Source organism: Pipistrellus kuhlii, unplaced genomic scaffold (assembly GCF_014108245.1).
Source record: "Pipistrellus kuhlii isolate mPipKuh1 unplaced genomic scaffold, mPipKuh1.p scaffold_m20_p_6, whole genome shotgun sequence".
NCBI classification, from domain to species: domain Eukaryota; kingdom Metazoa; phylum Chordata; class Mammalia; order Chiroptera; family Vespertilionidae; genus Pipistrellus; species Pipistrellus kuhlii.
In genome coordinates this window covers 21,706,135-21,733,685 of record NW_023425562.1, presented here as the reverse complement: position 1 = coordinate 21,733,685, position 27,551 = coordinate 21,706,135, and the positions used below count along the sequence as shown (strand labels likewise).

Genomic DNA, 27,551 nt, shown 5'->3' with positions numbered 1-27,551 from the left:
ATAAAAAAAAAAATAAAAAAAATCAATAAAATCTTTTTAAAAATCTATATGGGAAACAGTAGCCTCATCCTTTTTTTTTTTTTTTTTTAAGAGGTGAAGACTTTTATATCATATATATATTTTATTGATTTTGTACAGAGAGGAAGGGAGAGCGATAGAGAGTTAGAAACATCGATGAGAGAGAGTCATTGATCAGCTGCCTCTTGCACCCCCCCCACTGGGGACATGCCCGCACCCAAGGTACATGCCCCTGACAGGAATCAAACCCGGGACCTTTCAGTCCCCAAGCCGACGCTCTATCCATTGAGCCAAACCGGTTTCGGTGCCTCATCCTTTTTTACAAACCCTCAAGGATTTTCCCAAAAGGCGGAACACAGAGAGATCCGGCAGTCTTAGATTTTCATGGACAATTGTTTTAGGCATATGACACTTTATTCCTTTGTGTTGTTTTCATAGTAACAAGCGTTGAACTCTGATAAAGGAAGTCTGGGGGATGAGGAGGACATGGAAGAACTGGAGCCCAGTTATCTGAGTCAGAGCCTGTACTACCAGTGTCTTCTCCCGCCCGGGTAAGAAGGGATTTCCACCTGGGGAGAGAAGACAGGGTCAGAGATAGGGAGAAACTGTGCAGGGGACATTGGCTGGGTCCCAGAACCGCTGTGGTCGGAATCCTGCTAAGTCCCTCCCTCCCTAAGGATCAGGGCCTGGGGATTAGGAACACTAGGCAAGCCCTCCTAAGGAATGAAGAACATTGTGTCCTTCACTTCACAGTTTACCTGTGGAGAGGAACGAGATTCATTATTATAAACTAAGAGAAAAAAAGCAAGAGCACCTGAAACCTGCCATCATAAACATTCAGTGACAGCGGAGGAGTTTAGAGGTACATGTCCCCGTCACTCACGGAACAGCGACGCCCACGCCACGACGAGGAACTGTGCCTTTGCTGAGGAGAGAGGTCTCTTGATTGTCCTGGAGGCAAACTGTTCAGGGCCGATCCCCAGTTTCAAAGCTCTGATCTCAGCGACTTCCAAGGCACGGGCGGCGGCTCTCAGCTCCCTCTGGGGACCTGCTTCCCTGGGGGCGTGTCTGGGGCAGGGGCAAGGATGGCAGCAGCTGGGAGATTTCTTACCTCAATCCAGACTCAGCCACGGAGTCATGCACTGCTTTCTGCAGTTGTAGAAACAACACTTCATGTCCTCCTTGCAGCCTTTATCGCGCCAGCACAGCGATATCATGGTGAAGGGACAGTGGATTGTGAACTCCGGGCATATTCCAGGTTTTTCCACATCTGAGGAAGGAAGCCCCAGGGTGAGTTGGGGGCAGCTGTGAGTCCTTGCTGGGCCTCGGTCCCAGCCACTCCTCTGAGGACGCATTCCCCACCCCATCACTCCCAGGACCTCTCCCTATACCCACTCTTCCCCATTTCAGGACGCGCCATGTGGAGGCAGAGGAGGAGGAAAATCCCAGTGAGCGTGGACAGGCTGCTCTGCCTCATCTTGCAGAAGAGAGCGGTGAACCTTGGGACGGGACGTTTATATCGCCCATGGCAGGGGCCCGCCGGCAGGGGGAGCTGTAGTGCCTGTGACCCAAGGTCAGCAGCGCCTTCACTTGACCTTTCTTCTCATCAGCGGTTCCGTTCTGGGACCCCGGGAAGAGGGGGAAGAGGCGCTGGAATAAATTCTGGGGCATAAGTCTGAGAGCCCAGAGGAGCTTCCTCTTTTTCAAGGAGTGTTAGGGCTGGCCCGGCCCTTCGTAATTCTTGCTTTCTGCAGTGGAGTTTGAGGCAAAGAGAGGGAATTACCTTTCAGGACATTCCTCAGGTCTAACACACGTCACTCCTCACTATGTAAGCCACACATCTCCCAACAGATTTAAGAAACAGGGACATTCGAAAAATTTACTTTGGATAAATGAACACTTGAAACACTCACAGGCACGATGAGAAGGCAAGATAATGAGCTATTACGAGGATCATTTTCAGATTATGGAGAATTGGAGATCAGTTAACCAAGTCTGGGGATATATTGTGAACTGACTGCATAGACACAAGTTTAAGTTGTGTGATGAATATTTTCTGCCTTAACTCCTGTCTTTAGGTCTCCATGACTTTGTATAGACTTCTTTTGCTTTTTATTTTTATTTTTAATATATATATTTTATTGATTTAAGAGAGAGAGAGAGAGAGATTAGAGAAAATCATTGACTAGCTGCCTCCTGCGTGCTCCACACTAGGGATCAAGCCCGCAACCCAGGCAGGTGCCCTGACCAGGAGTCAAACCGTGACCTCCTAGTTCATAGGTCCATGCTCAACCACTGATCCACACTGGTCGGGCTTGTTTTTAATTTTTAAAGAAATAGTTACTTTATTTTTTTTTAAATGACCTTTATTGTTGAACATATTACAGATGTCCCCTCCCCCCCATTAACCCTTTTCCCCTGTGCCCCCCACAAGGCCTTCACTACACTATTATCTGTGTACATGGATTATGTATATATGCATATAAATTCTTGGGTTAATCTTCCCCCTCCCCTTTGTTTTTAAGGTTAAAAGTCTAATGAGGTCATTTTGGAATGTGAACCATCAGCCAAATAACTCTTTTAGCTCTTTCTGTGCTCATGTAAAAGTGTGTGTTGCTTCTGCTTGCTTGTTGGCAAAGGAGGAACCTATCTTAAGTCATGGTAAGAACTATGACTTTTTTTTTTTTTACAGAGAAGAAGGGAGAGGGATAGAGTTAGAAACATTGACCAGCTGCCTCCTGCACACCCTCGACTGGGGATGTGCCCACAACCAAGGTACAATACATGCCCCTGACCGGAATCAAACCTGCGATCCCTCAGTCCGCAGGCCAACACTCCATCCACTGAGCCAAACCGGTTAGGGCAAGACCATATTAATGGATGCACACAGGACCATTGGTACCAGGTGTGGGAGGCAGAGAGATGCTGAAGAAAAAGAAGGCTCTCTTCTACCACAACTCTACCCACTAACTGGTAGAGTTACTCTTCCTTCCTTCCTTCCTTCCTTCCTTCCTTCCTTCCTTCCTTCCTTCCTTCCTTCTTTCCTTCCTTCCTTCCTTTCTTCTTTCTTTCTTTCATTTTAATTAAAGTATAGTTGACATACAATATTATATTAGTGTTAGGTGTACAACAAAGTCATCTGACTTTTATATACCTTATAAAGGAATTAATATGACAAGTTTAGTATACACCTGTCACTGTACAAAATTATTGCAATATTATTGACTATATTCCCTATGTTGTGAATTATTTATTTTATAACTGGAAGTTTGTACCTCTTATTCCCTTTCACCTTTTAACCCGTCCTCTCACCCTCTGGTAACCATCATTTTGTTCTCTGTCTCTATGAATCTGGTTCTGTTTTGTTTAGTTTAGATTTCGCAGATTTCATTAGTTTTCATGGCTAAATAATATATACATACATAAATAGCTCACATCTCCTTTATCTATTCATCTATTGATGGACACCTAGGTTGCACTCATATTTTCACTTTTATAAATAAAGCTTCAATAAACATAGGCATTCATATATTTTTATGAATTAGTGTTTTTGTTTTCTTTGTTTTCTGTGGGCTCCCTTTTTGCCACATCTTTGCCAACACGTGTTGTTTGTTATTTGTTTTTTTATGATAGCCATTTTGACAGATATGAGGTTCCTCTTCTTTCTACTGTAATCTTGTGGCTACCTCCTGCTGTTTTGTCACTGTGCACCTACATTGCTCTCTTCTAACTCTAGTTTGGCCTGTCCTCTGTGTGTTTCCATCCAAATTTAGAAGGGGGGAAAAAAAAAACACAAACCCAACCCTTTCTAATTATTTTAATTATGTAAGTCCAACAACTTACAGCGCCTGCACTTTGTTTTGATCATTCTATTATCCTGGAATTCTTACTATGAACTTGATTTCTGGTAAAAGGAGTAAATCAATTGAGAGGAGCAGAAAGATTATTGAGAGGACACCAAAATGATGCAAAACCCGTGGCCTTTTATGGAGTGTCTATTTACAGTTTAATTGTTCTCATCTTCTCCCCCAATACATTATTTTTGATTCTCCACTTTGGTTTGATCATTCCATTATCCTGGAATTCTTACTATGAACTTGATTTATGGTTCAGGTAAAATGAAAAGATCAATGAGCCTTTTTTTTTTTTTTTTTTTTTTTTTTTAAGGCTACTAATCCTCCTGACCAAGCCTATAGAAAGAGATCAAGCCTATTGGCCAGGCAGTTCCCAGCCTCAGCTCTGCCCTTGACGCGTGTAGAAGTCGGTTTCCCTGTCTGCAAGATGAAGATCTGGATTATGTCAGCAGGTACTTCCAATTCCAAATTCAGTGGAAGACTGTGGCTCAGGCCCCTGGGACAGGCTGAGAAGCAAGTGGTGTGAGCATGACCCTCATCACGCTGGACTCCTGGGGGCAGACACACATGGCTGGCTGGGACAGCGTCTCCTCATCTGAGGAGGTTCTGGACAAGGAGAGCCTCAGAAGAGGCCAAAGAATGTCCAGTCATTATCAGTGACTCTGGCTGCTCACCCCCCAGGATGCACACAGAACAGAGCTTGCAGGTGTAACATCAGAGTTACCGCTCAGCAGACGCTCCTCTGCTGGAGAACCCCGTGTCTCTGGGAGGAGCCTGGTAGCTACTGAGCTGCTCCCAAACAGCCGGGAACCTTAAGGCACCATCCTGGGTGCTTCGGCCAGCAGCTGTGGCCCTTTCACTGACACGCAGCTCAGAACTTCACTTCCCCATCATTCTTGCTCTCTCCCCTCCACTTCATGCAGAGCTGAAAAAGCCTTTTATGAGGCCTGAGGGGAGGTTAGGGAATATCGGCCATGAGGCCTTGGAAGCCCTACGAGCTCCAGTTTCCTTCCTTTTCATCATAGGCTAAACTAGAGGCCAGAAGCTGGGGCTGGAAGACGAAATGGAGGGAGGGAGCATAGCAGCTGCCCCAGTGGTCACAGGTGGCATGGGATTGGTTTAGACAACTTTCATTTTTTTAAATATATTTTTTAAAGTTGATTTTGAGAGAGAGAGAGAGAGAGAGAGAGAGAGAGAGAGAGAGAGAGAAAAACATTGACTGGTTGTTGTTTTCCATATGCACCTTGATTATCAACATAACATAACCTGGTATGTTGGCATGAGCCCTGTCTGGGAATCAAACCAGGACCTTTCAGTGCATGGGACAACACCCAACCAACTGAGCCATACAGCCAGGGCCAACTTTCGTTTCTTGACTGCTGTGGTATATAAATTCCCATAATTAGAGCATATTCGCCATGCCAGTCTCAGAAATGGGAAGCTGAGCCCATGTCCACCATGGAAGCTGGAAGGGCCAGATGCCTGCTCTCCCTGCCTCCTCTGCAGCCACCCCATGTGCACATGTACTGGCTCAGACAACACATGCTTCCGTCACAGATGTGGGGACTAGTGATGGTAAAAAACAGACACGGAGGAAGGATGGGGTATAATCCAGCATCCAACGGCTGCAGCATTTCACTTCTAGGAAGGGGCATGGAAGTGATGTCCAAGGCTATGGCAATGCTGGCTGGACAGGATGCGACACCAAATGAAGTGCCCAGAGGCAGCAATGGTATGCTGCACTGTGACTCGAGAGTAAAAGGTTGTGGGAGCTTCCAGGAGCACAGGCATTGTGGATGGATATGTGTCTCCATAAAAATGCCAAGCTGCAGAAAGGGAAGACATAGTACTGCCTAGTGTGAAAAGGCTAAAATGTAACCTGTGATTAAAATAGGGGCAGGAAGATAATTGAGGTTCATCAAAAGTGGCCTTGTGAAACTGATGGAGTAACTGACAGAAGATAAGTCTTGCTGTCTAGCTTGTTATAAGAAGGCACTTTTCTAGGGACATTTCCATGGTGACTGGGGAGTCTTCCAGAGGTGCCAAAGCTGGGGCTAGAACTCAGATCACTGACTCCCAAAATGCTCCTCCTCCCCCTCCTCCTGTGGCTTTGGTTTCCAGAGAGCTTCCTGTCCAAGTGCAGGGGAGGGGGGGCAGTGAGGCCAACAACAGAGCTATGAGGTCATTCAAGTTTGCCCAACGAATACTCTCCATTCTCATCACTACTTGGATCTGCCCCACCCCCAACTTTATATCTCCAGAGAACACTATTCAACATTCCTACTAAAGGATTAAGGACTTGGTGTGTCTTGTCTCCTCATTCACATCTTAAAATGTAAAGTTGGGAGAGGATATTGCTTAATCCAAAAGGAATATGTGTTAATGGAGGCATCTTGGACATGAACAAGTGAAATGTCCAGATTTGCATTTCCTGGTGATATGGAGAATATAGTTCTTGGGATGTTTATTGGATTTCTAATATTAATCCCTAGAAGTGGGCCTCTTGCTCCTGCCCCTTGCTCTCCTTCACACCAGGAACAGCTCACATGGAGCCCTCTCACCCCACCCTCACTGGAGAGAGGAGTCCCAACTCCACACCCACCTCCAGGAGCTTCCAGGAGCAGAGAAGTCATAGGAGCCAAACAAATGGAGTAGAAAGCAGTCTTTTATTGAGAAATCACTGAGGGAAGAAGCCCAAATTTAGGCATCCTCGATGAGAGGAAGAATGAGCCATGTGGGAAAGGAGTTCAAATGCTGTAGGGACCAGGGACTGTAGTCTTGGGCCTTCACCGGTGCAGCAAGAACAGGCTCCACCTGTCAGGAGAGAGGAGAACCAGAGCTGTGAGTCGGCAGGTCAAAGCACTCAGAAGCAGTGAGAGATAGGGTCAAGTTCACCTGTCACTCCTCTAAGAAGCCCAGTTACAGCCTCTGAGACACCTCAGTTTCCCCGTCACTTTCCAGGTTCCTCCCGCTCAAGAACCAAGGATCATTTCCCACCGCTCAGCTTTCTCTGTGCCCTCAGGAGTTACCTCTTCCTCCATTCAGTTCCTCATTCTGGGCCTCGTGCAGATTCTTCCACAGGAGCCCATGCAGCACTTCTTGTTCCCATTGCACTCAGAGTCCCTCATGCAGGCGTTGGGGGGATTCATCATGGCGCACCTCATCAGAACCCTGGGGCAGGAGCCAGGCTTCGAGGGGACTTTTTGTGGTTGTTGGACTGGACCTTTGGCTGGATGTGAACCTTTGGCTGGATATGAACCTTGTCCTTTGGCCATCACATGTTCCACTTGTTGACCTCCATAAGGAACTGTTGAAAGAAAGAAGAAATGTACCGCAGTTAGACCTCATGTCCCTCTTCCAGCGGTCTTGTCTTTATTCTTGGTCCAGTCACTGCTCACTCCCGTGGAAGAGGAGGATCGCCAAGGCTAACTGGGGTTTGTGCTCTGAGCTCTGGGGAAGGGTCTACAGGACCACGCTTTACCATCCCTCCTTCCCAAGTCTGGTGCTCAGGGAGAAATGCCAGACTGGAGCGACTCCAAGAAGTGAGGAGGACATATTGTGACTTCCGAGGGGAGAAGAGCTCGGAGACACATGCCAGGAGACCTGAGCTCCTCCTGGCTCTGGAGATTTCCTAGACAATTCCGCACCCTCTCTTGGTCGCAACGTCCTCCTTAGTAAAATGGTGGTCTTCTTCAAATTACATGCTCTCCGAAGCTCTTCAGGTTCTTTTTTTTTTTTTTTTTTTTTTTAATAATATTTTACAGAGAGGAAGGGAGAGGGTTAGAGAACTAGAAACAACAATGAGATAGAAACATCGATCAGCTGACTCCTGCACACTCCCTACTGGGGATATACCCGCAACCAAGGCACATGCCCTTGACCGGAATCGAACATGGGACCCCTTAATACACTCTATCCACTGAGCCAAACCAGTCAGGGCTGCCCTGCAGGTTCTTAAACTCCTCTTAAAGGACTCACTAGTCTCAGGTGCTTTTACAGGGCAGACAGACAGGGGACAGACCCTACACCCAGGGTCCAGATTCCTGGGACTCCTCACTTCATTCTGCAGAAGTCCCATTGTCTGAGGCCAAGGGGACAGGACAACACTTCTTCCACAGTCTTCCTATCTCAGTCCTGGGGTGAAAAGCTAGACAACTTCCTAATTTATCTGGATACAACAGAGGTGACCAGAGGCTGAAGTGAGGGCCTGAGCCCTGCCTGCTGCTCCAGAAGTGCTTCCTGTCAGCACCCAGGTTGCCCCTGACAGACCCTCCTCAACCCAACCCAGCCCCACCGGGCCGCTTGTCCACTCACCTCCCCTGACAGCGGCCTGTCCCACCAGCACGCCGAGGACAAAGAGAACCGCCAGAACCAAGAAGCTGCTGGGTCTCATGTTGTCGGGATGGTGTGTGGCTAAGGGCTGAGGCCAAGCCTAATTTATGTAGCCACAAGTTGGCCTGGTGCCAAGGGCGGGTCTGTGGTATTACAAGGGACAGGATCTACATTTTTGTGTTTCTTCCAGGAACTACCCACCCCCAGCCTGGGAGGGACCTTGGGGCTTTTCCCAAAGACTATTCACAGAGGGAAATGACAGTCACTGTGTTACGCCACCTATGACAGTGCCAAGAGCTGTCCTACTTTCTCACGGGGAGCAGGGCTGCCGGCCCTGAGGCACCATCACCACCAAATTCTTTATATTTAGAAAGGATAGGAGAAGCCCAGAGAAAAGACAGAATTCACTCAAGGTTACTCAGCAAGTCAGTGGTCCTGTGTTCAGATTTCAGAACGGAGGCCTTCTCCCGTTCCTCCCTGGTCCTGCCAGCCCCACCCAAACAGTTTAACACCCCCCCTTCCCAGCATCAAGTTGGGCTTCTCTTTCATTTTCTCCAGGTCCTAAAAACAAACAAACAAACAAACAAAAAAACAAACAAATGTCAAAAGACAAATTTGCCATAAAAGTCTAATGGCTAATCATTGCATTTTGCCATTTCATGGGTGGTCTCTGAAATGCACCAAAAAAGTAATGAGAAAGGTGGACGTCTATATCTGGAAGGAGATGATGCCTAGAAATCATAATAAGAAGAAAATACCCAGCAAAGTGACAGGTAGAAAATATTGTAGAAATCATCTATTCTTAGAAGAGCACCCTATCTCTGAAGAGTCTAATGAGAACTGCTAATCATGAAAGTAAGGGTGTATGTTCTTGTCGCTCTATTGAAGTTTAGGTATTATATATATATATATATATATATATATATATATATATATAATATTTTATTGATTTTTTTACAGAGAGAAAGGGAGAGGGATAGAGAGCTAGAAACATCGATGAGAGAGAAACATCCATCAGCTACCTCTTGCACACCCCCAACTGGGGATGTGCCCGCAACCAAGGTACATGCCCTTGACCGGAATTGAACCTGGGACCTTTCAGTTCACAGGCCGATGCTCTATCCACTGAGCCAAACCGGTTTCAGCAAAGTTTAGGTATATTGAAGTACATTACTTGAATGGACATTAAGGGGAGGAGGGAAACCCCTCCTCTTGGTTAACATGCTATTATAGATATGAGCCCAGGAACTCCAAGAGATGGTCCCATCCTAGGAGGAGTTCAACTGTGGGAGAAAAATGAACCTAATTAATCCACTAACAGAGAGAAAGTGGCGAGAGAGAATTCAGAAGGCACAAGCCTACCCTTCATTCCCCTTTTTCCTAAGAGCAGTTCATCCCACACTCTACCCACAGTTGGTTATGACCCAATAAACTAGCTTTCTTCCTAAGCTAGTCTGAGTCGGAATTTTGTCATAGCTACCAAAGTTGAGAGTAATAGAAACCAATAGCCAGAAGTTGGGTGTTACCAGGGACAGAACCTAAAATGTAGATATGTCTCAATTGAGACATAGAAAAAACAGACTAATTATTGAGTAGTAAACCAGTAAATAAAATCTTAATGATTTTTACAATTATATAAAAACACAAGGAGCTTATAAATACATTTAATACATTCTGTGCAAGACAGCTACAGAGAAAATTATAAAACTTTAGTAAGAGACCCTTTTTTTTAACTCTCCTAATTAGAAAGGTATACCATAATCATGGATTGGAAGATTGAATATGATAAAGAAGCCAGTTCCCTTCATATTGATTTTTAGATTCAATGCAATCCCAATTAAACCCCCAGAAAGGTTATTGTAAAAGTAAGCCAAAACTTGGCTGTATGATTGTAAAATATACATAAAAACATGCAAAAGGCAAAATAGCCAAGATATTCTTGAATAAGAACAATTTCATAAAACTTTAATATAGCAGATCTCAAGGTATCTTTTAAAGCTGTAGTAATTACAATAAAGTGGTTAGAACATGATAGGTTAAATATGCAAATGAAATAGGATAGAGGGTCTAAAATCAGATGCTTGCACATAGTGAGAGTATGTTTTTAATATGGTTACATTACATAAATGGCTATGGTTATATTAAGAAGATTGCACATCATAATATCAACATAGGTTCCTGAGTGGTTGTTGGAAGAATAAAGAGATTGGATAGGAGAGACAAGGCAAAGAATATAAATATTGCTTCACCAAAAAACTCGTAAGCTCTGATGTATCCTACTATATTTATAAATATCTTAGAAAAAGATCAACAATCACTAGATCTCAGTTTACTGGCTTCTGGAAATGTCCATAAAATCTAACCAGTAGAAAAAAAGCACATTGGAAAGTGGTATCCAACGTTTTGGTATTTCAGGAGAAACACATACAACTTCCATATATGCCTATATTTTTATGGGTGAAAAAGAGTAAAGGTGTGAAGGAATATCCACACTATGCTGGATACAAGAAATGTTGGCGGGAAAGGTATAGGAGGTCAGCAAGTGAAATGAACTGAGGCTGAAGCAGGTCAGAGGCTTAGGCTGAAATTGCATAGTACGGCCTGCAGAGGGGGATGGAGTTCAAGGTCAAGGAAGCTGAGGCTCTGGGATCCCCAGAATTGCAGCACTGAAGTGAAGGACACCCAGGAGAAGGTGACCACCCTTCAGACCCACTTCCCACAAAGCAAGCTGAGGTCCTGGCTAACCTCTTGGCCTTTGCTTGTGACATCTGAGCAGGAATCCATGAAAACTACTGCGTAAATGGAGAGGGGACGAAGAAAGAAGCACCTGTTCCACAGATTGGCATTTTTAGATGTCTCCATGGAATAGGAAAGTTTTGCAAAACTTGAGTTATATTCCTCTGAAAAGGCATTAAGTTATTTCTGTCTATTATATAGCAGGTCTTTTACTTTTGGAGAATAGCAAATCTAGGTTTGTTGTATAGACTTAGAACTTATAAAAAGATTTTATCTTTTAAAAATATAAATTTTTATTGATTTAAGAGAGGAAGGGATAGAGAGATAGGAACATCAATGATGAGAGAGAATTATTGTGCCCTTGACTGGGATCGAATCCAGGATCCTTCAGTCTGCAGGCCAATACTCTATCCACTGAACCAAACCAGCTAGGGCAAAAGATTTCATCTTTTCATCTCATGTTTCTTAGACATTTAATGGTTACACATTGTTTCCTATGCCTTTTAACTCAAGTAATATAAGTATACTAGAGACCCAGTGCACAAAATTTGTTCATGGGGGTGGGGAGGTGGGTAGGGCCCTCAGCCCAGCCTGCACCCTCTCAATCCAGGACCCTTTGAGGGATATCCGACTGCCTCTCACAATCTGGGACCACTGGCTCCTAACTGCTTGCTTGCCTGCCTGCCTGATCACCCATAACCCCTTTGCCTGCCTAATTGCTTGATCGCCCCTAATCACCTCTGCCTGCCCAATAGCCCCTAAGTATCTCTGCCTGCCTGCCTGATCACTCCTAATTGCTCCCCTACTGGTCTGATTGCCCCTAATCACCTCTACCTCACTCCATACCCAGGACCCAGGATTTCCTCCTCTAGCCAGCTGCAGACACCCAAGACCTGGGCTGGCTTCATCTGGGCTGCTGCCGCAGGTGCCTGGGATTACGGGGCAGGTGGCTTGTCCCTTTCCCAAGCCACAGCCCCAGATACTGGCGCCCAGGCCAGCAGGGTGTGCAGCTTGTCCCTCTCCCAGGCTGCAGCCTGGCTGGTCCCCATTCCTCTCTTGTGAGCTCATTTGTGCCTGGCTGGTCCCCATTCCTCTCCTCCCCGTTGAGTGTCTGAGCCATTATGGCATGATGGCATGATAGCATGAGGACATGATGTCCATTGCACATAGCTCTTTATTATATAGGATATTAATAACATATATAAACATATATCAATAATACAATAATATATATTACTACTTTTTCTCTCTCAGATGTAATAAAGATCCCAATTTTTAAAGAAAGAGATAAAAAGTTTCCTCCCTAAAGCTTTCTTGAAGGTCAGGGGCTTTGTCCATGAAAAAGTAGTAAATAGCCCTGACTGGTGTGGCTCAGTTGGTATGAGCATCGGCCTATACGCTGAAAGGTTTTGGGTTTGATACCCAGTCAGGGAACCACCATCAACAAAAAAAGTAGTAAGTAGTTATCTGTAACCTGTGTAGAACAGTAGCCAGACATAAGTAGTCCTTTCTGGCTAAGGGTTAGAACAATGAGTATAATTGTTTGGGCCCTTTTAGTATCTCTTAATCAAAATTACTAGATGATAGAATTCAAGAACTTGTTACATGCTTGGTATGCAGTGTCATGCATAAAAAGGAAAGAATGAAAGACAGAAATGTTTGTGGAAATTAGCAAAATTACTATCATTGAGCACTGAACATTTTGATCTCAGAACTAACTCCAAAGCAAAAGTGGAATAAATAGTATGCAAAATATGATCTTCTGTGAAAATGTAGAAATAATAAAACTTTGATCAAATTGGACAAGGGGGCGAGCAGGTGGATAAGAGAGTCAGCTCTCTGACTGTTTTATATGTATAGCTTCAAGTTTTACACTAGAGGCCTGGTGCACAAATTCGTGCACCAGTAGGGTCCCTGGCCTGGCCTGCAAGATTGGGCCGAAACTGATTCTCTGACACCCCCTGAGGGGTCCCAGATTGTTAGAGTGTGCAGGCCAGGCAGAGGGTTTCCACCGGGGCTGAGGAGGGACTGTGGGAAGACTCCAGGACATGTCCAGCCCATCTCACTCAGTCCCAATCGGCCGGACCTCAGCAGCAAGCTAACCTATTGGTTGGAGCATCTGCCCCCTGGTGGTCAGTGCACATTATAGCGAGCAGTTGAGCTGCCTTAGCATACATATCATTAGCATATTATGCTTTGATTGGTTGAATGGATGACTGGATGACCAAGCACTTAGCATATTAGTCTTTTATTACATAGGATAATTTTAAAAAGTTTTAAAGGTTCTTGAAATAGGAAACTTCCACAAGGTAAAGATTTTCATCTTGGCTAACATAATTTACACCTTAAATAGAATCAAAACAAACACCTGGTGGGTTTTGTGTCCACTAATGAAATCACTGATTCAGGCAATGATCATCCATGTCTTCCAAATCATTAGGGAGAGTGGGAGTAGAGATTAACCAAAGAACAGATATGCATATATGCATAGCTCATGGACACAGACGATAGTATTAGGAAGGCTTGGGTGGGGAAGGGTGGGGTTTGGTGGAGGGGTGCAAAAAGGGAGAAAAATGGGAGACATCTGTAATACTGTCAACAATAAAAAAATAATAAAAATCATTAGGTGAAAGTTTGACTGGGACTGGCTATTTACAGGGGGCCAGCTTATCACCCCATAGTTTATTTGCTGTTTAGGAAAGCATAACTTTACAATGAGGGCAGGAAAGGGCATATGAATGCACATGTCCAGGGTATGAACTCGATCCCTGGTAGGTGGTGTGCAGCAGGCAGCCAACTGATGTTTCACTCTCACATGCATTCATCTATCTTCACCACGCTAGAAGTGGGTGGGTGGAATCCATGTTTCCCCCGAGGTGACGCAAGACAAAGGCACACCTGTAACATGTTTGTGCCAAGGTAGTTGAACTTGAACCTCACTGAGCCTCTAGAGCCAATAGAGAAGGAAGTTGAAAGGGAAGTGGAACATTGTGGGGAACAATTCATCTTTTTTCTTCATCAGGTAAATAGCATGAAGAGAGAGGAGGAAGAGAAGTTGGAGTTGGAGGAAATGCTTTAGATTAAAGAGATATGCAAGACATTGCAACCAATGCAATGTGTGCACCTTGCTTAGATTCTGACTCAAACACACCAACTGAACAATGTCATTTCGGAGACCATCAGGAAGACAGAATACTAGGAGAATATGATGTGATAGACATCACTGCTAATTTTGTCAGGTATGATGAAAACATGCTGATTATGTGAGAAAATGTCCTTATTTCTTTGAGATTCATATTGAAGTATTTAAGGGTAAAATGTAAGACACGTTGGATTTATTTGAAATTTATTTCAGCCCCAAAGGGGTAGGAATATACATGAAGGAAGTGTAAAATGTTAAATTTTGAGACTCTCAGATATAAGATGAATAAGTTCCAGGGATCTAATGTCAAGCATGGTGACTACAACCATCAATACTGGATTGTCTGCTTGAAGGCATGGTGAGTACATCTTTAATGCTCTCACCATGACGACAACAAAATGGTAATTGTGTGGAATGAGGCAAGTGTTGCCTAACTTACTGTGGTATTTCATAATACCTACGTATATCAAATCATTACACTGCATGCCTTACACTTACACAATGTTATATGTCAATTATATCTCAATTAACCTGGGGGAAAATGTTAATTGTTGAATCTGGGTGAACAGCAGTAGGCAATTTTCTCAATCTGACAATGGATTCTGTGTACCAAACCCTGGCCTTTGAAGTGTATATCTACCTAAAAGTATTTACTGTTCTTTTGTGTATTAAAAAATATATATATATATGATTTTTTTTTTTTTTTTTTACAAAAATCAAGATTTATTTTTGGAACTGATTTTAAGGTTCATATGGGAGAATGAAATACTTGTGACATGAATGATTTGAAAATGCAGAGTAGTGAAGGTTAATAGGACACGGTCAGTCATTAAAATGTATTGTGAAGCTGCAACAATTACAAGCAGTACAGGCAGGAGAATAAATAGTCAGAAAGAGAACAGAAAACCCAGAATCAGTCCATTACATAGAATGGACTAAAGCTGTGATTGCCAACCAATGGCAAGAGTTTGAATTATTTACTAAATGATTCTAGGACAATTGCTTAATAACTTGGAAAAAAAGGCATTTTCCTATCTTACACCCCATGCCCAAATAGATTTGGGCTGGGTTAAAGAATTAACATGGTTTTCAAAGTCACAAGAGAGCCCAGCTGGTGTGGCTCAGCTGTCTGGGCATTGTCAGGTGCACTGAAAGGTTACCGGCTCAATTCCCAGTTCAGGGCACAGGTCTAGGTTATGAACTCAATCCCTGGCAGGAGGTAGCCAATTGATGTTTCACTCTCACATCCATGCTTTTCTCTCTCTCTAAAAGAAAAAAAAATTAAAAATCACATGAACCCTGACTGGTTTGGTCAGTAGATAGAGTCTCAGCCTTCAGGCTCGGGAGTTCCAGGTTCGATTCCGGTCAAGGGCATGTACCTTGGTTGCGAGCACATCCCCAGTAGAGAGTGTGCAGGAGGCAGCTGATTGATGTTTCTCTCTCATCGATGTTTCAAACTTTCCCTCCCTCTCGCTTCCTCTCTGTAAAAAATCAATAAAATATATATTTTTAAAAATCACAAAATAATTATAAGTATAGTGAATAATTATCTGGCATTGGAGTAACAATGACTTTACAGCATAAAAACAAAGGGAGAAAATACAAATGAAAAGACTGAGCTAACTACCCCAAAACTGAAAACATTGGTACAAAGGAATAGAAGAGGATAGAATTAAACATTTATCAAGCTTATCTTTTTTTTTCCCCTTCAAGAGAAACATCACAAGTCCTTTATTCAAAGTAATGTCCATCTCTAGCTACACATTCCCCCATCTTTCAGGTAACCTGTGGATACTGTCCTAATAGAACTTCTCTTGTTTTGAGGCAGACCATTCAGAGACTCAATTTTCCATTTCTTCGTACGTTTTGAAGTGCTGCTCACAAAGCGTGTGTGCCATCGATTGAAACAAGTGATCATCTGAAGGAGCAAGGTCTGGTGAATATGGCAGGTGGGTTCATACTTCCCAGGCAAGATCTTTTAACGTGCCTTTAACTGGTTTTGAAGTGTGTGATGGTGAGTCATGAAGCAAAATTACTTTGCTGTGTCTTCTGGCCCATTGTGATCATTTTACAATCAAAGCATGGTTCAGATTGATTATGTGTTGTTGGTAGCAATCAGTATTAACTGTTTCACCTGGTTGTAGAAGCTCATAATACACCACACCTTCCTGATCCCACCAAACACAGATCATTGTCTTCTTTCCTAAGCGATGTTGATGATTGACCTGAATCAATCCGTGATTTTGTGCATTTGGAATTATCAAGATAAATCCACTTTTAAAAATATATATATTTTTTATTGATTTTTAACAGAGAGAAAGGGAGAGAGATAGAGAGCTAGAAACGTCGATGAGAGAGAAACATCAACCAGCTGCCTCTTGCACACCCCCTACCGGGGATGTGCCCGCAACCAAGGTACATGTCCTTGACCGGAATCGAACCTGGGACCTTTCAGTCCACAGACCGACGCTCTACCACTGAGCCAAACTGGCTTCAGCATAAATCCACTTTTTAAAAAACATTCCTTTATTAATTAAGGTATTGCATATTTGTTCTCAACCCCCCATATCAAGCTCATCTGATTCAATTCTCAAAACCATCCTATAAAATAAATATCATCTCTATCTTACTATTTTTTATTTTATAGAAGAGCAAACATGTTTAGAAAAGGTAAGTAATTCATTCAGAATCACAGAGCTTGAACTGGGGACTCTTGTATTCAAAGCCAGGTGTGCCTGACACCAGCTTACATCTGCTAACCACCTTCCCATACTGCTTCTTGTGCACGACAAGTTAGTAGTACCTTTGTAGGGGTGTCGAACTCAATCAGAGAAGGGGCCAAAATCTAAAATCCAGCCTAAATCGCGGGCCGAATGGTTTACTGAACAGTCATAAACTGTCATTGTGATGGAAACGCAGCAGAGTGCAGTGATGACAGCGCGGTGCGGGCCACATTGCAAGGCCTGGCGGGACGGATTTGGCCCGCGGGCCTTGTGTTTGACACATGTGCTTTAATGCAGTGTTTCCCAACCTTCTCTCATGATGAGAATCACCTGGTGGAGTTGTTAAAACACGGATTCCTGAATCCCAACTAAGAAGTGCTAAACTAGAATTTTGGGGAACATATAGGTAAAATTGTATACTTAACTAGTGCTCTAAGACAGATTTTATATACAGAGCACTAAGTTAGGTATGCAATTTTACCTATATGTTCTCAAAAATTCTAGTTTAGCACTTCTTAGTTGGGATTCAGGAATCTGTGTTTTAACAACTCCACCAGGTGACTCTCATCATGAGAGAAGGTTGGGAAACACTACTTTAATGTATAAACAGCTCTTTTTTTTAAAAACATATTTTATTGATTTTTTACAGAGAGGAAGAGAGATAGAGAACTAGAAACATCGATGAGAGAGACACATCAACCAGCTGCCTCCTGCACATCCCCCGCCAGGGATGTGCCCGCAACCAATGTACATGCCCTTGACGGGAATCGAACCTGGGACCTTTTAGTCCGCAGACCAACGTTCTACCACTGAGCCAAACCGGTTTTGGCTATAAACAGCTCTTAAAGCTCCATAATAGAAATAACGGTTCCCCAATAAAAATGGGCAAAGTACAGAACCAGGCAAAAGAAGAAGTACAAGTGGTCTGTGTCCGTACATGAAGAAAGTCTCTCCCTCACCCAGATTCAGAGAAAGGCAAATTAAAATGGGACTGTTTTATTCTTTCGTTGTTTTGAGGCAATAGTTATTGAGCCTTCGATGAACAGGAAAGACACCGCATTGCCCTGGCCCTGCTTTCAGAGGTGGTGGAGGGGCCTCCTGAGTGCACAAAGCATGGTAGCAGGTAGTCTCCCACGCGTCCCAGGTGCAGGACTCCGCAAGGCCTTCCCAAGGAAGAAGCGCTGCCAGAGGCTGATGAGCAGCACCTGCTGTGACTCACCTGGGAGCAAGCAGGCAACACGGGCCAGATAGAACCAGAGGGGAGACATGGTCTGCCTGCTCCACAGATGGAGGTGTGCCAGAAGCCAATTCCAGCACCTCAGCAGGGCTGAATCACCTGGAGATAGCTGAGGCCATTTCCCCAAACCTGAAAGGGATGCATGAATGATTGCTTGCTGCCAGACAGATGAGGGCATCTTAATCTACATGGTATTGCCTCCTCCTAGCCAAACACCTGAACAGCTGTAGGCAATTTTCTGTGTACCAAACCCTGGCCTTTGAAGTGTATATCTACCTTGCCTTAGGAGAATTTGTGTTAATAAAAAGCAAGGGGTCCTGAGACAAGGAGAACTTGGTTTCTTTAGCCAAGCTCCTCTGGCACCCATAATGCCTTCCAAAATTATGTTTCGTCTCTGGACTCTTATTTAAGTTACACAGAGTGCTTCTCCAGATTCCTGAACCCTTCTAGATGCTGGATTAAGACCACTGGCAGTTGTGGTGAAGCACGAACCACCAAGATCCTGTCCTTCATTCAGAAGCCACCTGAGAGCCTCCTGGTTTATTCCAATTCTGCTCCACACATTGCTTGAAGATGTCTGCCTCCCTTTCTGAGAGGAGTGCTGGAATGACACTCCCACCCTTCCCCTCTCCCTTCTTCCCTGCCCGGGGCCCACCTATTTATTTGTGTGTGTTTTTTTAAATTCATTGGGGTGCTATAGGTTAATACCATCATACAGGTTCCAGGTGTGGGTTTCCATATTACAAGATCTGTGTATTGCACCATGTGCCCACCGCCCAAAGTCAAATCACTCCTGTCACCATATATTAGCACCCCATTCACCTTCCTCCTGCCCTCACAGAGCAGTCAAGTGCTTGAGATAAAGAAGCTGCATGCAGGAGCCGAGGCCAGATCCCTGATGCCTGTCCCCTCAGTCCCCGCGCAGGGTAGACCCTGTCCTTGCAGGTTTCAAGGTTGGAGAGTTCTGGGTCCCCCTGACTCCAGAGGGCATGCTGGTCTTAGGCCCCCTCTCTTGCTTATTGAATTTCATCCTTTCAAGATGACCTTGAGAGCATGTAGCCCAATCTGGGTGAGGGGGTTCAGGTTAAAACCCTTCAGCTCCAGTTTGCCTAGGGACTCAAAGAGGCGGTTTACATTCACATGAAGTTGTTTCCAGAGTTTCTCTATTTCTTTATCCAGATGATCCTTCTCTTTCTCAATCATTCCCTCGTCCGCGGGTGAAGCATGCTGATAAGCATGTTCCTGAAGCAAACATCACATCTTCCGAGAGGCTGAGGTCCTTCTGCAGGGCCCTCTCCGTTCTGTTTCCTTTCGGTGTCCAGGTCCACAGTTGTCTACCTGCCCCTCGTCCTCCAGCACCTTCGCCATGAGCTCCTCCACTTCCACCAGGTACCGCAGCACCTGCTTCTCCAGGGGGCAGCATGGTGCCTGCCAGCTCCACTCTGCTCCCGCTCCGCTGCCTACCTCTTTGATAACAGCCTGTATTTGGTGAGCGAATCTGTTAAGGATCTTTGTTTGCAAGCAACGGCAACTGAATTTTAGACCATTCTCTAACCCACTGCCTTCTCTGTTCAGGATTTTAATGGAGGAGTGGACAGACTAGAGGTTATGGAAGAGTTCAGTAGCTCCTACCTGGGTCAGACACTCTCCCTGTGACAGGGGAAGTGTCTGGTGATTGACAGCCAAGCAACCTTACAGGAGGTGGGGCCTAATGACTCCACCAAAGGAAGGGATGCTGGGCAGACAAACACAGGAAGTGTCTGCTACAGAGCTGGCGGAGGCTTTCATACACCAATTTACTTCCTCTCTTTTTAAAAAATCAAATTTATTTATTTATTTATTTATTTATTTATTTATTTACTTTTCTTCAGGTGTACAATTCTATAATATGCCCTGCTGGCGTGGCTCAGTTGATGAGTGTTGACCTATGAGCCGGAAGGTCACAGATGGATTCCCAGTCAGGGTACATGCCCGGGTTGTGGGCTGATCCCTGGGGTGAGGGTGGGTGTGCAGGAGGCAGCCAATCAATGATCTTCTCATCATTAATATTTCCATCTCCCTTCCTCTATGAAATAAATGAAAATATTTTTTTAAAAAATTCTCTAAAACATCTTCTGTATATTGTGTTGTATTCACTACTCCAAGTCAAGTCTCTTTCCATCACCACTTATCCTCCCTTTACTCTCTCCTCCCTCCCCTTGCCCCTTTCTCTTTGGTCATCACTGTATTTCTTCATTTACTTCAGATGTGGGTTTTCTGAAATGCAATTTCAGGATATTCAAAGCCTGAAACAATATCCTGCCCTTTGACGTTGCATTTTTGTTTGCTTGCCTGGTTGTTTCTGGGGCTTGGTTCTTTTCTAATGGAGGTATAATTGACATATAAGATTATAGTAGTTCCAGTATTTGTATATAGAACATTTGCAAAATGTTCTCCACAATTAATCTAACTTTCGTCACCACAATAAATCTAGCTAATTCCCATCACCACAATAAACCTAGCTAACTCCCATCGCCACAATAAATCTAGCTAACTTCCACCAAAACTGGTTTGGCTCAGTGTATAGAGCATCGGTCTGCGGACTGAAGGGTCCCATGCTCGATTCGGGTCAAGGGCATGTACATTGGTGCGGGCACATCCCCATTGGGGGTGTGCAGGAGGCAGCTGGTCGATGTTTCTTTCTCATAGATGTTTCTATTATAGCTCTATCCCTCTCCCTTCCTTTTTGTAAAAAATTAATAAAATGTATTTTTTTAAAAATCTAGCTAACTTCTGTCACCACACAATTTTTTTCTGTGATGAGATCTTTTAATGTCTACTCTCATAGCAATGTGCAAATATTCAATACACTATTATTAACTATAGGAAACACGTTGTATTATTTATTTATTTATTTACTTTATTTTTAACTGGAAGGTCTTATTTATTTTTAACTGGAAGTTTGACTGACTTTGCATTTCTAATTTGACAGACTTAACCCCACGAAAATAGTCAGAGATCTAACTCAAAATGTATGTACAAAGATTGTTGTTGCAGCTTTACTTATAAGACTGGAAAAAATAAAAAAGGAAACTTGTATGTTCCATGAAAGGGAACTGATTATATATGTTTTGGCATATCAATCTTGCAAAATACCATGCCGCTATTAGAAATGAAGATATTGCAGGACACTTCATCACCCGGAAAATGTCTGGGAAATAATCTTAATTGAAAAAAGCATGTCTTTAATATGCAGATGAATTTCAAAATCAGAGAAGATACAGCCTCATAAAATTCTCCTTCCAGATAAAGCCTATCAAGAGAATGCTAGCATGCAAAAAGTAGCACCAGATCGCAGACTAGAGGCCCTGATTCCCAAGAGCTCAGGAGACAGAAACGAGGCCCAGCGAGGGACAAGGCTTGCTCCAGATCACAGCCCAAGCCAGCAAGACAGGCAGGCCTGGATCCTGGCCCCAACACCCAGGTCCTGCCCCCACCCATCGTCTATTCTTGCAAAAGCACCCTGGCATTGAGGCTCTCAGGCAGGGAGGGGGTGGGGCCAGGATGAGGCAGCCACCAGCAGCCACTCCATCCGCCCCCTCGGCCTCCTTCCCTTACTCAGCTGCGTCGCCTCCCTGGGGCCGCAGGTGTTAATTTAGGGGCCCCTGGGCCCTGACCTTATCGGTGCTGCAGCAGAAATATGAGGGCCTGGAACCTCCTCCTCCTGGTGGCCCTCCTGGCTCTGGGAAGCCAGCTGCCCGCTGCCTTGGGCAGGAGGAAGGGAGGTGAGTGAGCTTGAGTTCTTTTCCTCCAGGTACCAGTGGTTTCTGCCTCTCTGGGGAGTGTAAGGATTGAGGGAGGCAGGTAACTCTGTGTGTCTGTGTGTGTGTGTGTGTGTGCCTACTCAGTGGGCATGTTTTGTTTGTGCCCGTCAGCTTGTTCGTGCCTAAGTCTGTAAACATCTTCCTGCCAGTTTCTCTGTGCTTATCCGTGCCAGATGCACAGCTGAGTGTGGGGTCCTGGCTACACGCGTGCCCATCTCAGTGTACATGTGTGTGTTCATGCCTGTGCGGGTCTGTCCCCTCTGCTCTGGTGGTCTCCACGGAGGCGTATGGGTCTGTGGGTCCACATGGCAGGGAGGTGACCTTCCTGTCGTCCTCTGTGGCCGACAGGCCGTGCCTGGTCTGGCTTCTGTCTGTCTCAGGTCCTCTACGTCCCCAGCCCCGTCTGTGGAAGGGACTCTGAATTGAGTAAGGGTGTGGCTCTTTTTAGATCTGGATCTGTTGGGAGGAAGCTCTAGGCCTTCTTCTCTCCCCCCCCCCCCCCCACAACAACAACAAAAAAGGCTGGGGCTGACCCGTCACCAGGGAAGGGAGGCCAAGCTGCTGGAGTAGCTAGACAGGTGCCTCCCCACCTGGGCGAGGCCTCTACTTCCATACCCTTCTGGGCTGGGACACTCTGACCTACATACACTGTGCAGCCTGGCCCTGCCTTGGAAGGGGACAGTGAAGGGGACAGGTCCCCCCCTCCACAGGGCCCTGGGGAGCAGTTCCCTGAATCCTCGGTGCCACATCTAGCCTAACTAAAACAAAACCAAAACCAAAAACAAAACAACTTTTTACTGATTTCTTAGAGCAGCGGGTGCCAACCTTTCGGACCTCAAGGACCACTGGTTGGCGACTGCTGTCTTAGAGAGAGAAAGGAAGAAGGAGAGAGAGAGAGAGAGAGAGAGAGAGAGAGAGAGAGAGAGAGAGAGAGAGAGAGAGAGAGAGAGAGAGAGAGAAAGAGAGACATGGATGTGAGAGGAACATCAATCGGTTGCCTCCTGTATACACCTCAACTGAGGACTGAACTCCCAAACTCCCAGCCTGGGCATGTGCCCTGAGCAGGAATCAAACTGTGACCTTTCAGCACATAGGACAATGTTCAACCAACTGAGCCACACCAGCCAGGGCCCCTCTAGCCTAACGTATGCCTTCCTCAGAGGCAGGGCTCTCTCCCTGGGGATGAGCTGGTTTGGGGAGGAGATTGCTCACAATTCAAGGCTGAGGAGGGAAGGGTGCTGTCAACTTCCACGGCCAGACCCCATGCTGGCAGAGAGTCCCATGCCATCACCACATTCCTCCTCTCCGCAAGGCTGCGAGGTCACAGCTATTTCTATGCCCATTTTGTAGATGAGGAAACCAAGGCTCAGTGGGAAGCCACTTGCCCAAGGATAAAGACTGCCCCTGAGTCAGTGTCCAAGGTGGCTGCTGAGGGCAGGTCTTTGTAACCAAGAAGACTCACCTCCCAAACCTTGTGAAATGGGGTCTCGTGCCTCTCTCTCAGGAGTAAATGGAGTAACACATGCTGGTCGCCCCCAGCTCATCGCATCTGCGTCGCTCCTGGGTTCCCCCCCTAAGGCCTCTGCCTGGCTCTCTGGAGTTTCAGACAGAGGAGGAAAGCAGCAGAATGAGGGAAGGGATGTCTGGGTTTATTTTCCGCGGAAGCGCAGTCACCTCTGTGTATCAGATTCCCTCCACACACACTCAGACACGGCCGGGTGTCTGACATAGAGGGCAGGGCACAGTCCCTGACAGAAAGCGTCTAACAGGTGCTTTCGACGGTCGTATTGTATTCTGAAGAGACCGGGTCTGTGGCTCTTGCATATGGTTGTGCACATGACCGAGTGTGTATGTTCATGTCTCTGTTCACACTCATGCTTCCTGTTTACATATACATGACTGCATGTCTGGGTGTATGTGTAATTTCTGTGCATGGAATCTGGAAATGGCCCAAAATACTAACAAGAAAAGTGGCCAGGTAAGCTCCAGGGCAAAGCATTCTAGAACCGTTTAGAGGCCTGCCTGGACGACCTAGCGGATACAGATCCCTGGTGCAGTGCCACGGGCAGCAGTGCGAGCACAGGGCCAATGTGGCCGGTGGTGGCCGTGTGACAGTGTGCCAGGCTGCCACCACCTGACACGCCTGCGAGGCTGGGCCTCCCTTCAAACTGTTCTTTCAAATAGTCTCTGAGCCCCCCGTGTTTTGTGTCAATGACTGTGCGTCAGCCTAATGGTGAGCAAAGCGGGTGGGGGTGGGGTCTATTGTCACAGCTGCTGGGCAAGTGAGAGAGGCAGGCAAACAGAGACGGAATCACGCACTGAAGGAGGAGCCTCTGGGAGTGTGTGGGCTGACAGAGTGAATCCTGAGGACGTGGTGCTTCAGCTGAGACCTGATGAATGGGTGGAGGACAGAGCAGCAGGCGAGGGCATGGCCAACGCCAGCCCCTGCAAAGAGCAGAGGCTTGGAGCGGATCAGGAGCCACACGAGTGAAGAGGATGAGGCCAGAGAGACGGGCAGGGGCCAGGCCGGGCGCGGCCTAGTTAGCGCAGGTGGAGATTTTGAACTTCATTCCCTCCCCCCGGCCCCTCATCTATTATGCCATCTGAGTCTCAAACCTGCCCGGAAGGAGGGAGTCCAGTTTCCCATTTCATAAACAGAAAACTGGGGCTTGGAGTAAACATTTTTAGAAAGTTGCCAGCCATTTGGGACGGGGAGGGACCGTGAGGGCATTGTGCTGAGTGAAATAGAGAAAGACAAATGCCGTGGAATCTGAACCTTACATGTGAAATCTAAAACACAAAACAAAACCAAGAAAACCAAGCTCGTAGACACGGAGAGCGGACCGGTGGTTCCAGGAGTGGAGGGGCGGAGGGCGAGTGAAATGGGTGAAGGGGATTCAAAGGCACAAGCGTCCAGTTACAAAACAAATACGTCACGAGGATGTCATGTGCAGCAGGCATCTACAGTTAATGACCCTGTATCGCATCTTTCAAAGTTGTTAAGAAAGTAGATCTTAAAAGTTTCATCATAAGGAACAAAATTTTAACAATGCATGGCGACAGATGTTAACTAGACCTATCGTGGTGATCATTTTGAAATATATACAAATATTGAACCATTACCTTGTACATCTGAAGCTAACATAATGTTGTGTGTCGATTATACCTCTATGAAAGAACTAAATAAAAACAAATAAAAGCAAGTCCATCAAAAAAAAAAAAATACAAATAACTTGCCCAATTCAGAGCTGGTGAGTTCTGGGTCAGCCCCGAATCCAGAACTCTGGTCTGCCTCCAGCTGCAATATCTGAAGGGGTCTCTTCCAGAGAGACACGGGGGATGTCCACCGGACGATGGGCCCTGCCCTCAATCGGTGCCTGACCAGTGCGTGGACGACAGCCAGTGTCCCGCCAAGATGAAGTGCTGCCACAAAAGCTGCTTCCGCCAGTGTGTCCGCAGGGTCACGGGTAAGTGTTCCCCTCCACCTTGCTGACCGCCTGAGCCCCAAGCCCCAGGCCCCAGGCCCCCGGCCCCGGGCCCCGGGCCCCGAGCCCCAAGCCCCAAGCCCCAGGCCCCGGGGCCGAGGCCCGGGCAGGCTCACCCAGGCCCCTGTGTTGCAGTGAAGCAGGGCACCTGCCCCGAGGACCGACTGCGCTGCCTGAGCCCCATCCAGCACCTGTGCCACAAGGACGCAGACTGCAGGGGCAACAGCCGGTGCTGCCTCAGTGCCTGCGGCCGGGACTGCCGGAACCCGGTCAGAGGTATGTCCCATGTGCCTGGCAGGCTCTTCCCTCCCTGAGCCCCAGCTCTAAGATGCCAGCCTCCTCAGCACGCAGACTGGGACACCTTCCCAGAGCCTGGGCCTCCCTGAGGCCATCAGTGGGGAAGTGGGTGGGGTGTGCGGGGTCCTGGCAGGATGACGGAGGCACTGGGGATCCTTGGTTCTCTTGGTGAACTTGTCCCCTGGACCACAACCCTGAACCGCTTTGGGCTTCAGGCTGCTCTTGTGAAGGATAGGGGAGAGGAGAGTCCTGTCTCCGGAGGCCACCAGGCCAGGCTGATGGGGTCTGGATGGACCATCAAGCCCAGAACTCAGAGCCCTATTATTGGAGCGGTTAACCCTTTCCTTCTCTCCCCTCAGGCTAATTCTGGTTTAGGATCCGTGGCTCTGAACCTCAGGATGGGGTTCCCTGCAGGAAGGGCTGATGACGGGGCCTGGGACCTGCTGCCTAGACAGCACTGTCTCTCCTGGTGACAGTTCCAACCTCCTGATAAACACCGATCCATGGTGACCTTCCCTGCAGCCATCCACCAGGTTTTTCCTCCTGGGAATCAAGGGCCATGGCCAGACCTCAAAGGACTCCTCTCCATACCACCACCTCACTGAGCTCTTCATCCTTCCTGACACCCACCTTCACATCTCTGTGTACCTGTTTCTGCCACCCAAAATGCCCAGTTCAGATAGGCCTCTCTGTATGGGCTCCTGGCCCCTCCCCAGCCCCTGCTTGTATATTCCAGCAGTTTCCGGAACATGTCTGTTCACCCCCCCCTCCCCCTTACACAATGTTCGCCATGCCTGCAAAATAGCATCGTGATGTTTGGTGTACTGCCTGTACTCCTGTTTATCTTAATGCTTTTCCTAAAGTGAACTCACTTTTGTATTTAAGTAATTTCAAAAGAAAAACTTGATGTGACTAATATAAACAGGATAAACAGGATCACTTGTCACAAATAGACTCCTATATAATAAAGGCCTAATATGCTAAGTGTCCAGTCATCCATTCAACCAATCAAAACATAATATGCTAATGATATGCAAAGGCCACTCAACCAGTTGCTATGATGTGCACTGACCACCAGGAGGTAGATACTCCGATCGGTAGGTTAGCTTGCTGCTGGGTTCTGGCTGATTGGGACTGAGCAAGAAGGGCCAGGCACACCCTGGAGCCATCTCAAGATCCCTCCCCAGCTAGCCAACCTCCCTAACTCTGATCATTCACTGATGGGGATCCCTTGGCCTGCCCTGTGCTCTCTTGTAATCTGGGACCCCTCAGGGGTTTCAGAGAGCCGATTTTGGCTCAATCCCATAAGCCAAGCCGAGTGACCCCATTGGTGCACAAAATCGTGCACCAGGCCTCAAATGTGATTATAAAAGTGAATGCAATGAAAACCACTATGTTCCATTAAAATCATGTTTGATTAAACAGTATTAAAGAACGTTATTAAATTCTAACTAGATGCTGTCACTTGCCAAGACTGTGAGTCTAAAGCATGCTCTCTGTTGTAATAAGTGAAGGTTAAAGATACATGCCTCTAACTCAAGATTCACTCCAAGTCATTGTTGGATAATGTTGCATCCAGGTGCACCCTAAGGTCACTTTAAGTTTAAGTTTAACATTTGGGGAAATGTTGCTTGAGCAGCTGGGATGTCATACTTTGGGGAGGGTCTATCTCCACCATTGGACAATACTTCATTCACTTCCATTTCTTTCTTTTTTGTTTGTTTTGTTAATCCTCACTTGAGGATATTTTTTCCCCCATTGATTTTCAGAGGAGTTGAAGGGAGAGAGTAAGGGGAGGGGAGGGGAGAGAAATATGATGTAAAAGAGACACATTGACTGATTGCCTCCCACATCCTCTCTGATGGGGGCAGGGAGTGAACCTGCAACCCAGGTACATGCCCTTGACAAGAATCACACCCATGAC

General features: G+C 46.1%; 2 protein-coding genes, 1 long non-coding RNA gene and 1 pseudogene across 4 annotated transcripts; 1 reads left to right on the top strand and 3 right to left on the bottom strand.

The window, feature by feature from the left end:
- Window positions 1–417: 417 nt before the first annotated feature.
- Window positions 418–1,360, bottom strand: LOC118708065. The gene is made up of 2 exons (XR_004984460.1): window positions 1,130–1,360; window positions 418–587 (listed from the first exon to the last, which is right to left on the bottom strand). It is a non-coding gene; the product is annotated as an uncharacterized LOC118708065 (long non-coding RNA).
- A 5,159-nt stretch (window positions 1,361–6,519) lies between these two features.
- PI3 (peptidase inhibitor 3) lies at window positions 6,520–8,328 on the bottom strand. The gene is made up of 3 exons (XM_036419015.2): window positions 8,187–8,328; window positions 6,902–7,179; window positions 6,520–6,686 (listed from the first exon to the last, which is right to left on the bottom strand). The coding sequence occupies exons 1-2, from the start codon at window positions 8,263–8,265 to the stop codon at window positions 6,914–6,916; spliced, it is 345 nt and encodes a 114-aa protein (XP_036274908.1). The 5' UTR covers window positions 8,266–8,328; the 3' UTR covers window positions 6,520–6,686; window positions 6,902–6,913.
- Window positions 8,329–18,863: 10,535 nt separating this feature from the next.
- LOC123651538 lies at window positions 18,864–20,554 on the bottom strand (annotated as a pseudogene).
- Window positions 20,555–21,557: 1,003 nt separating this feature from the next.
- Window positions 21,558–26,575, top strand: LOC118708062 (WAP four-disulfide core domain protein 5). Of its 2 annotated transcripts, none has more exons than XM_036419013.2 (4): window positions 21,558–21,806; window positions 25,172–25,308; window positions 25,462–25,606; window positions 25,987–26,575. In XM_036419013.2, the coding sequence occupies exons 1-4, from the start codon at window positions 21,722–21,724 to the stop codon at window positions 25,989–25,991; spliced, it is 372 nt and encodes a 123-aa protein (XP_036274906.1). In that variant the 5' UTR covers window positions 21,558–21,721; the 3' UTR covers window positions 25,992–26,575. The 2 variants fall into 2 exon arrangements, with proteins under 2 accessions (XP_036274906.1, XP_036274907.1); XM_036419014.2 differs by having other exon boundaries at window positions 21,560–21,806; window positions 25,172–25,312; window positions 25,466–25,606.
- Window positions 26,576–27,551: the final 976 nt, after the last annotated feature.

Excerpts from the sequence above, each read along its gene's own strand:
- PI3 (XM_036419015.2), bottom strand. The coding sequence starts at position 8,265 with ATGAGACCCAGCAGCTTCTTGGTTCTGGCGGTTCTCTTTGTCCTCGGC. Across the intron at positions 7,180-8,186 it reads ACAGGCCGCTGTCAGGGGAG|TTCCTTATGGAGGTCAACAA; the intron begins GTGAGTGGACAA and ends TTCTTTCAACAG.
- LOC118708062 (XM_036419013.2), top strand. The coding sequence starts at position 21,722 with ATGAGGGCCTGGAACCTCCTCCTCCTGGTGGCCCTCCTGGCTCTGGGA. Across the intron at positions 21,807-25,171 it reads CTTGGGCAGGAGGAAGGGAG|AGAGACACGGGGGATGTCCA; the intron begins GTGAGTGAGCTT and ends GGTCTCTTCCAG. Across the intron at positions 25,309-25,461 it reads GCCAGTGTGTCCGCAGGGTC|GCAGTGAAGCAGGGCACCTG; the intron begins ACGGGTAAGTGT and ends GGCCCCTGTGTT.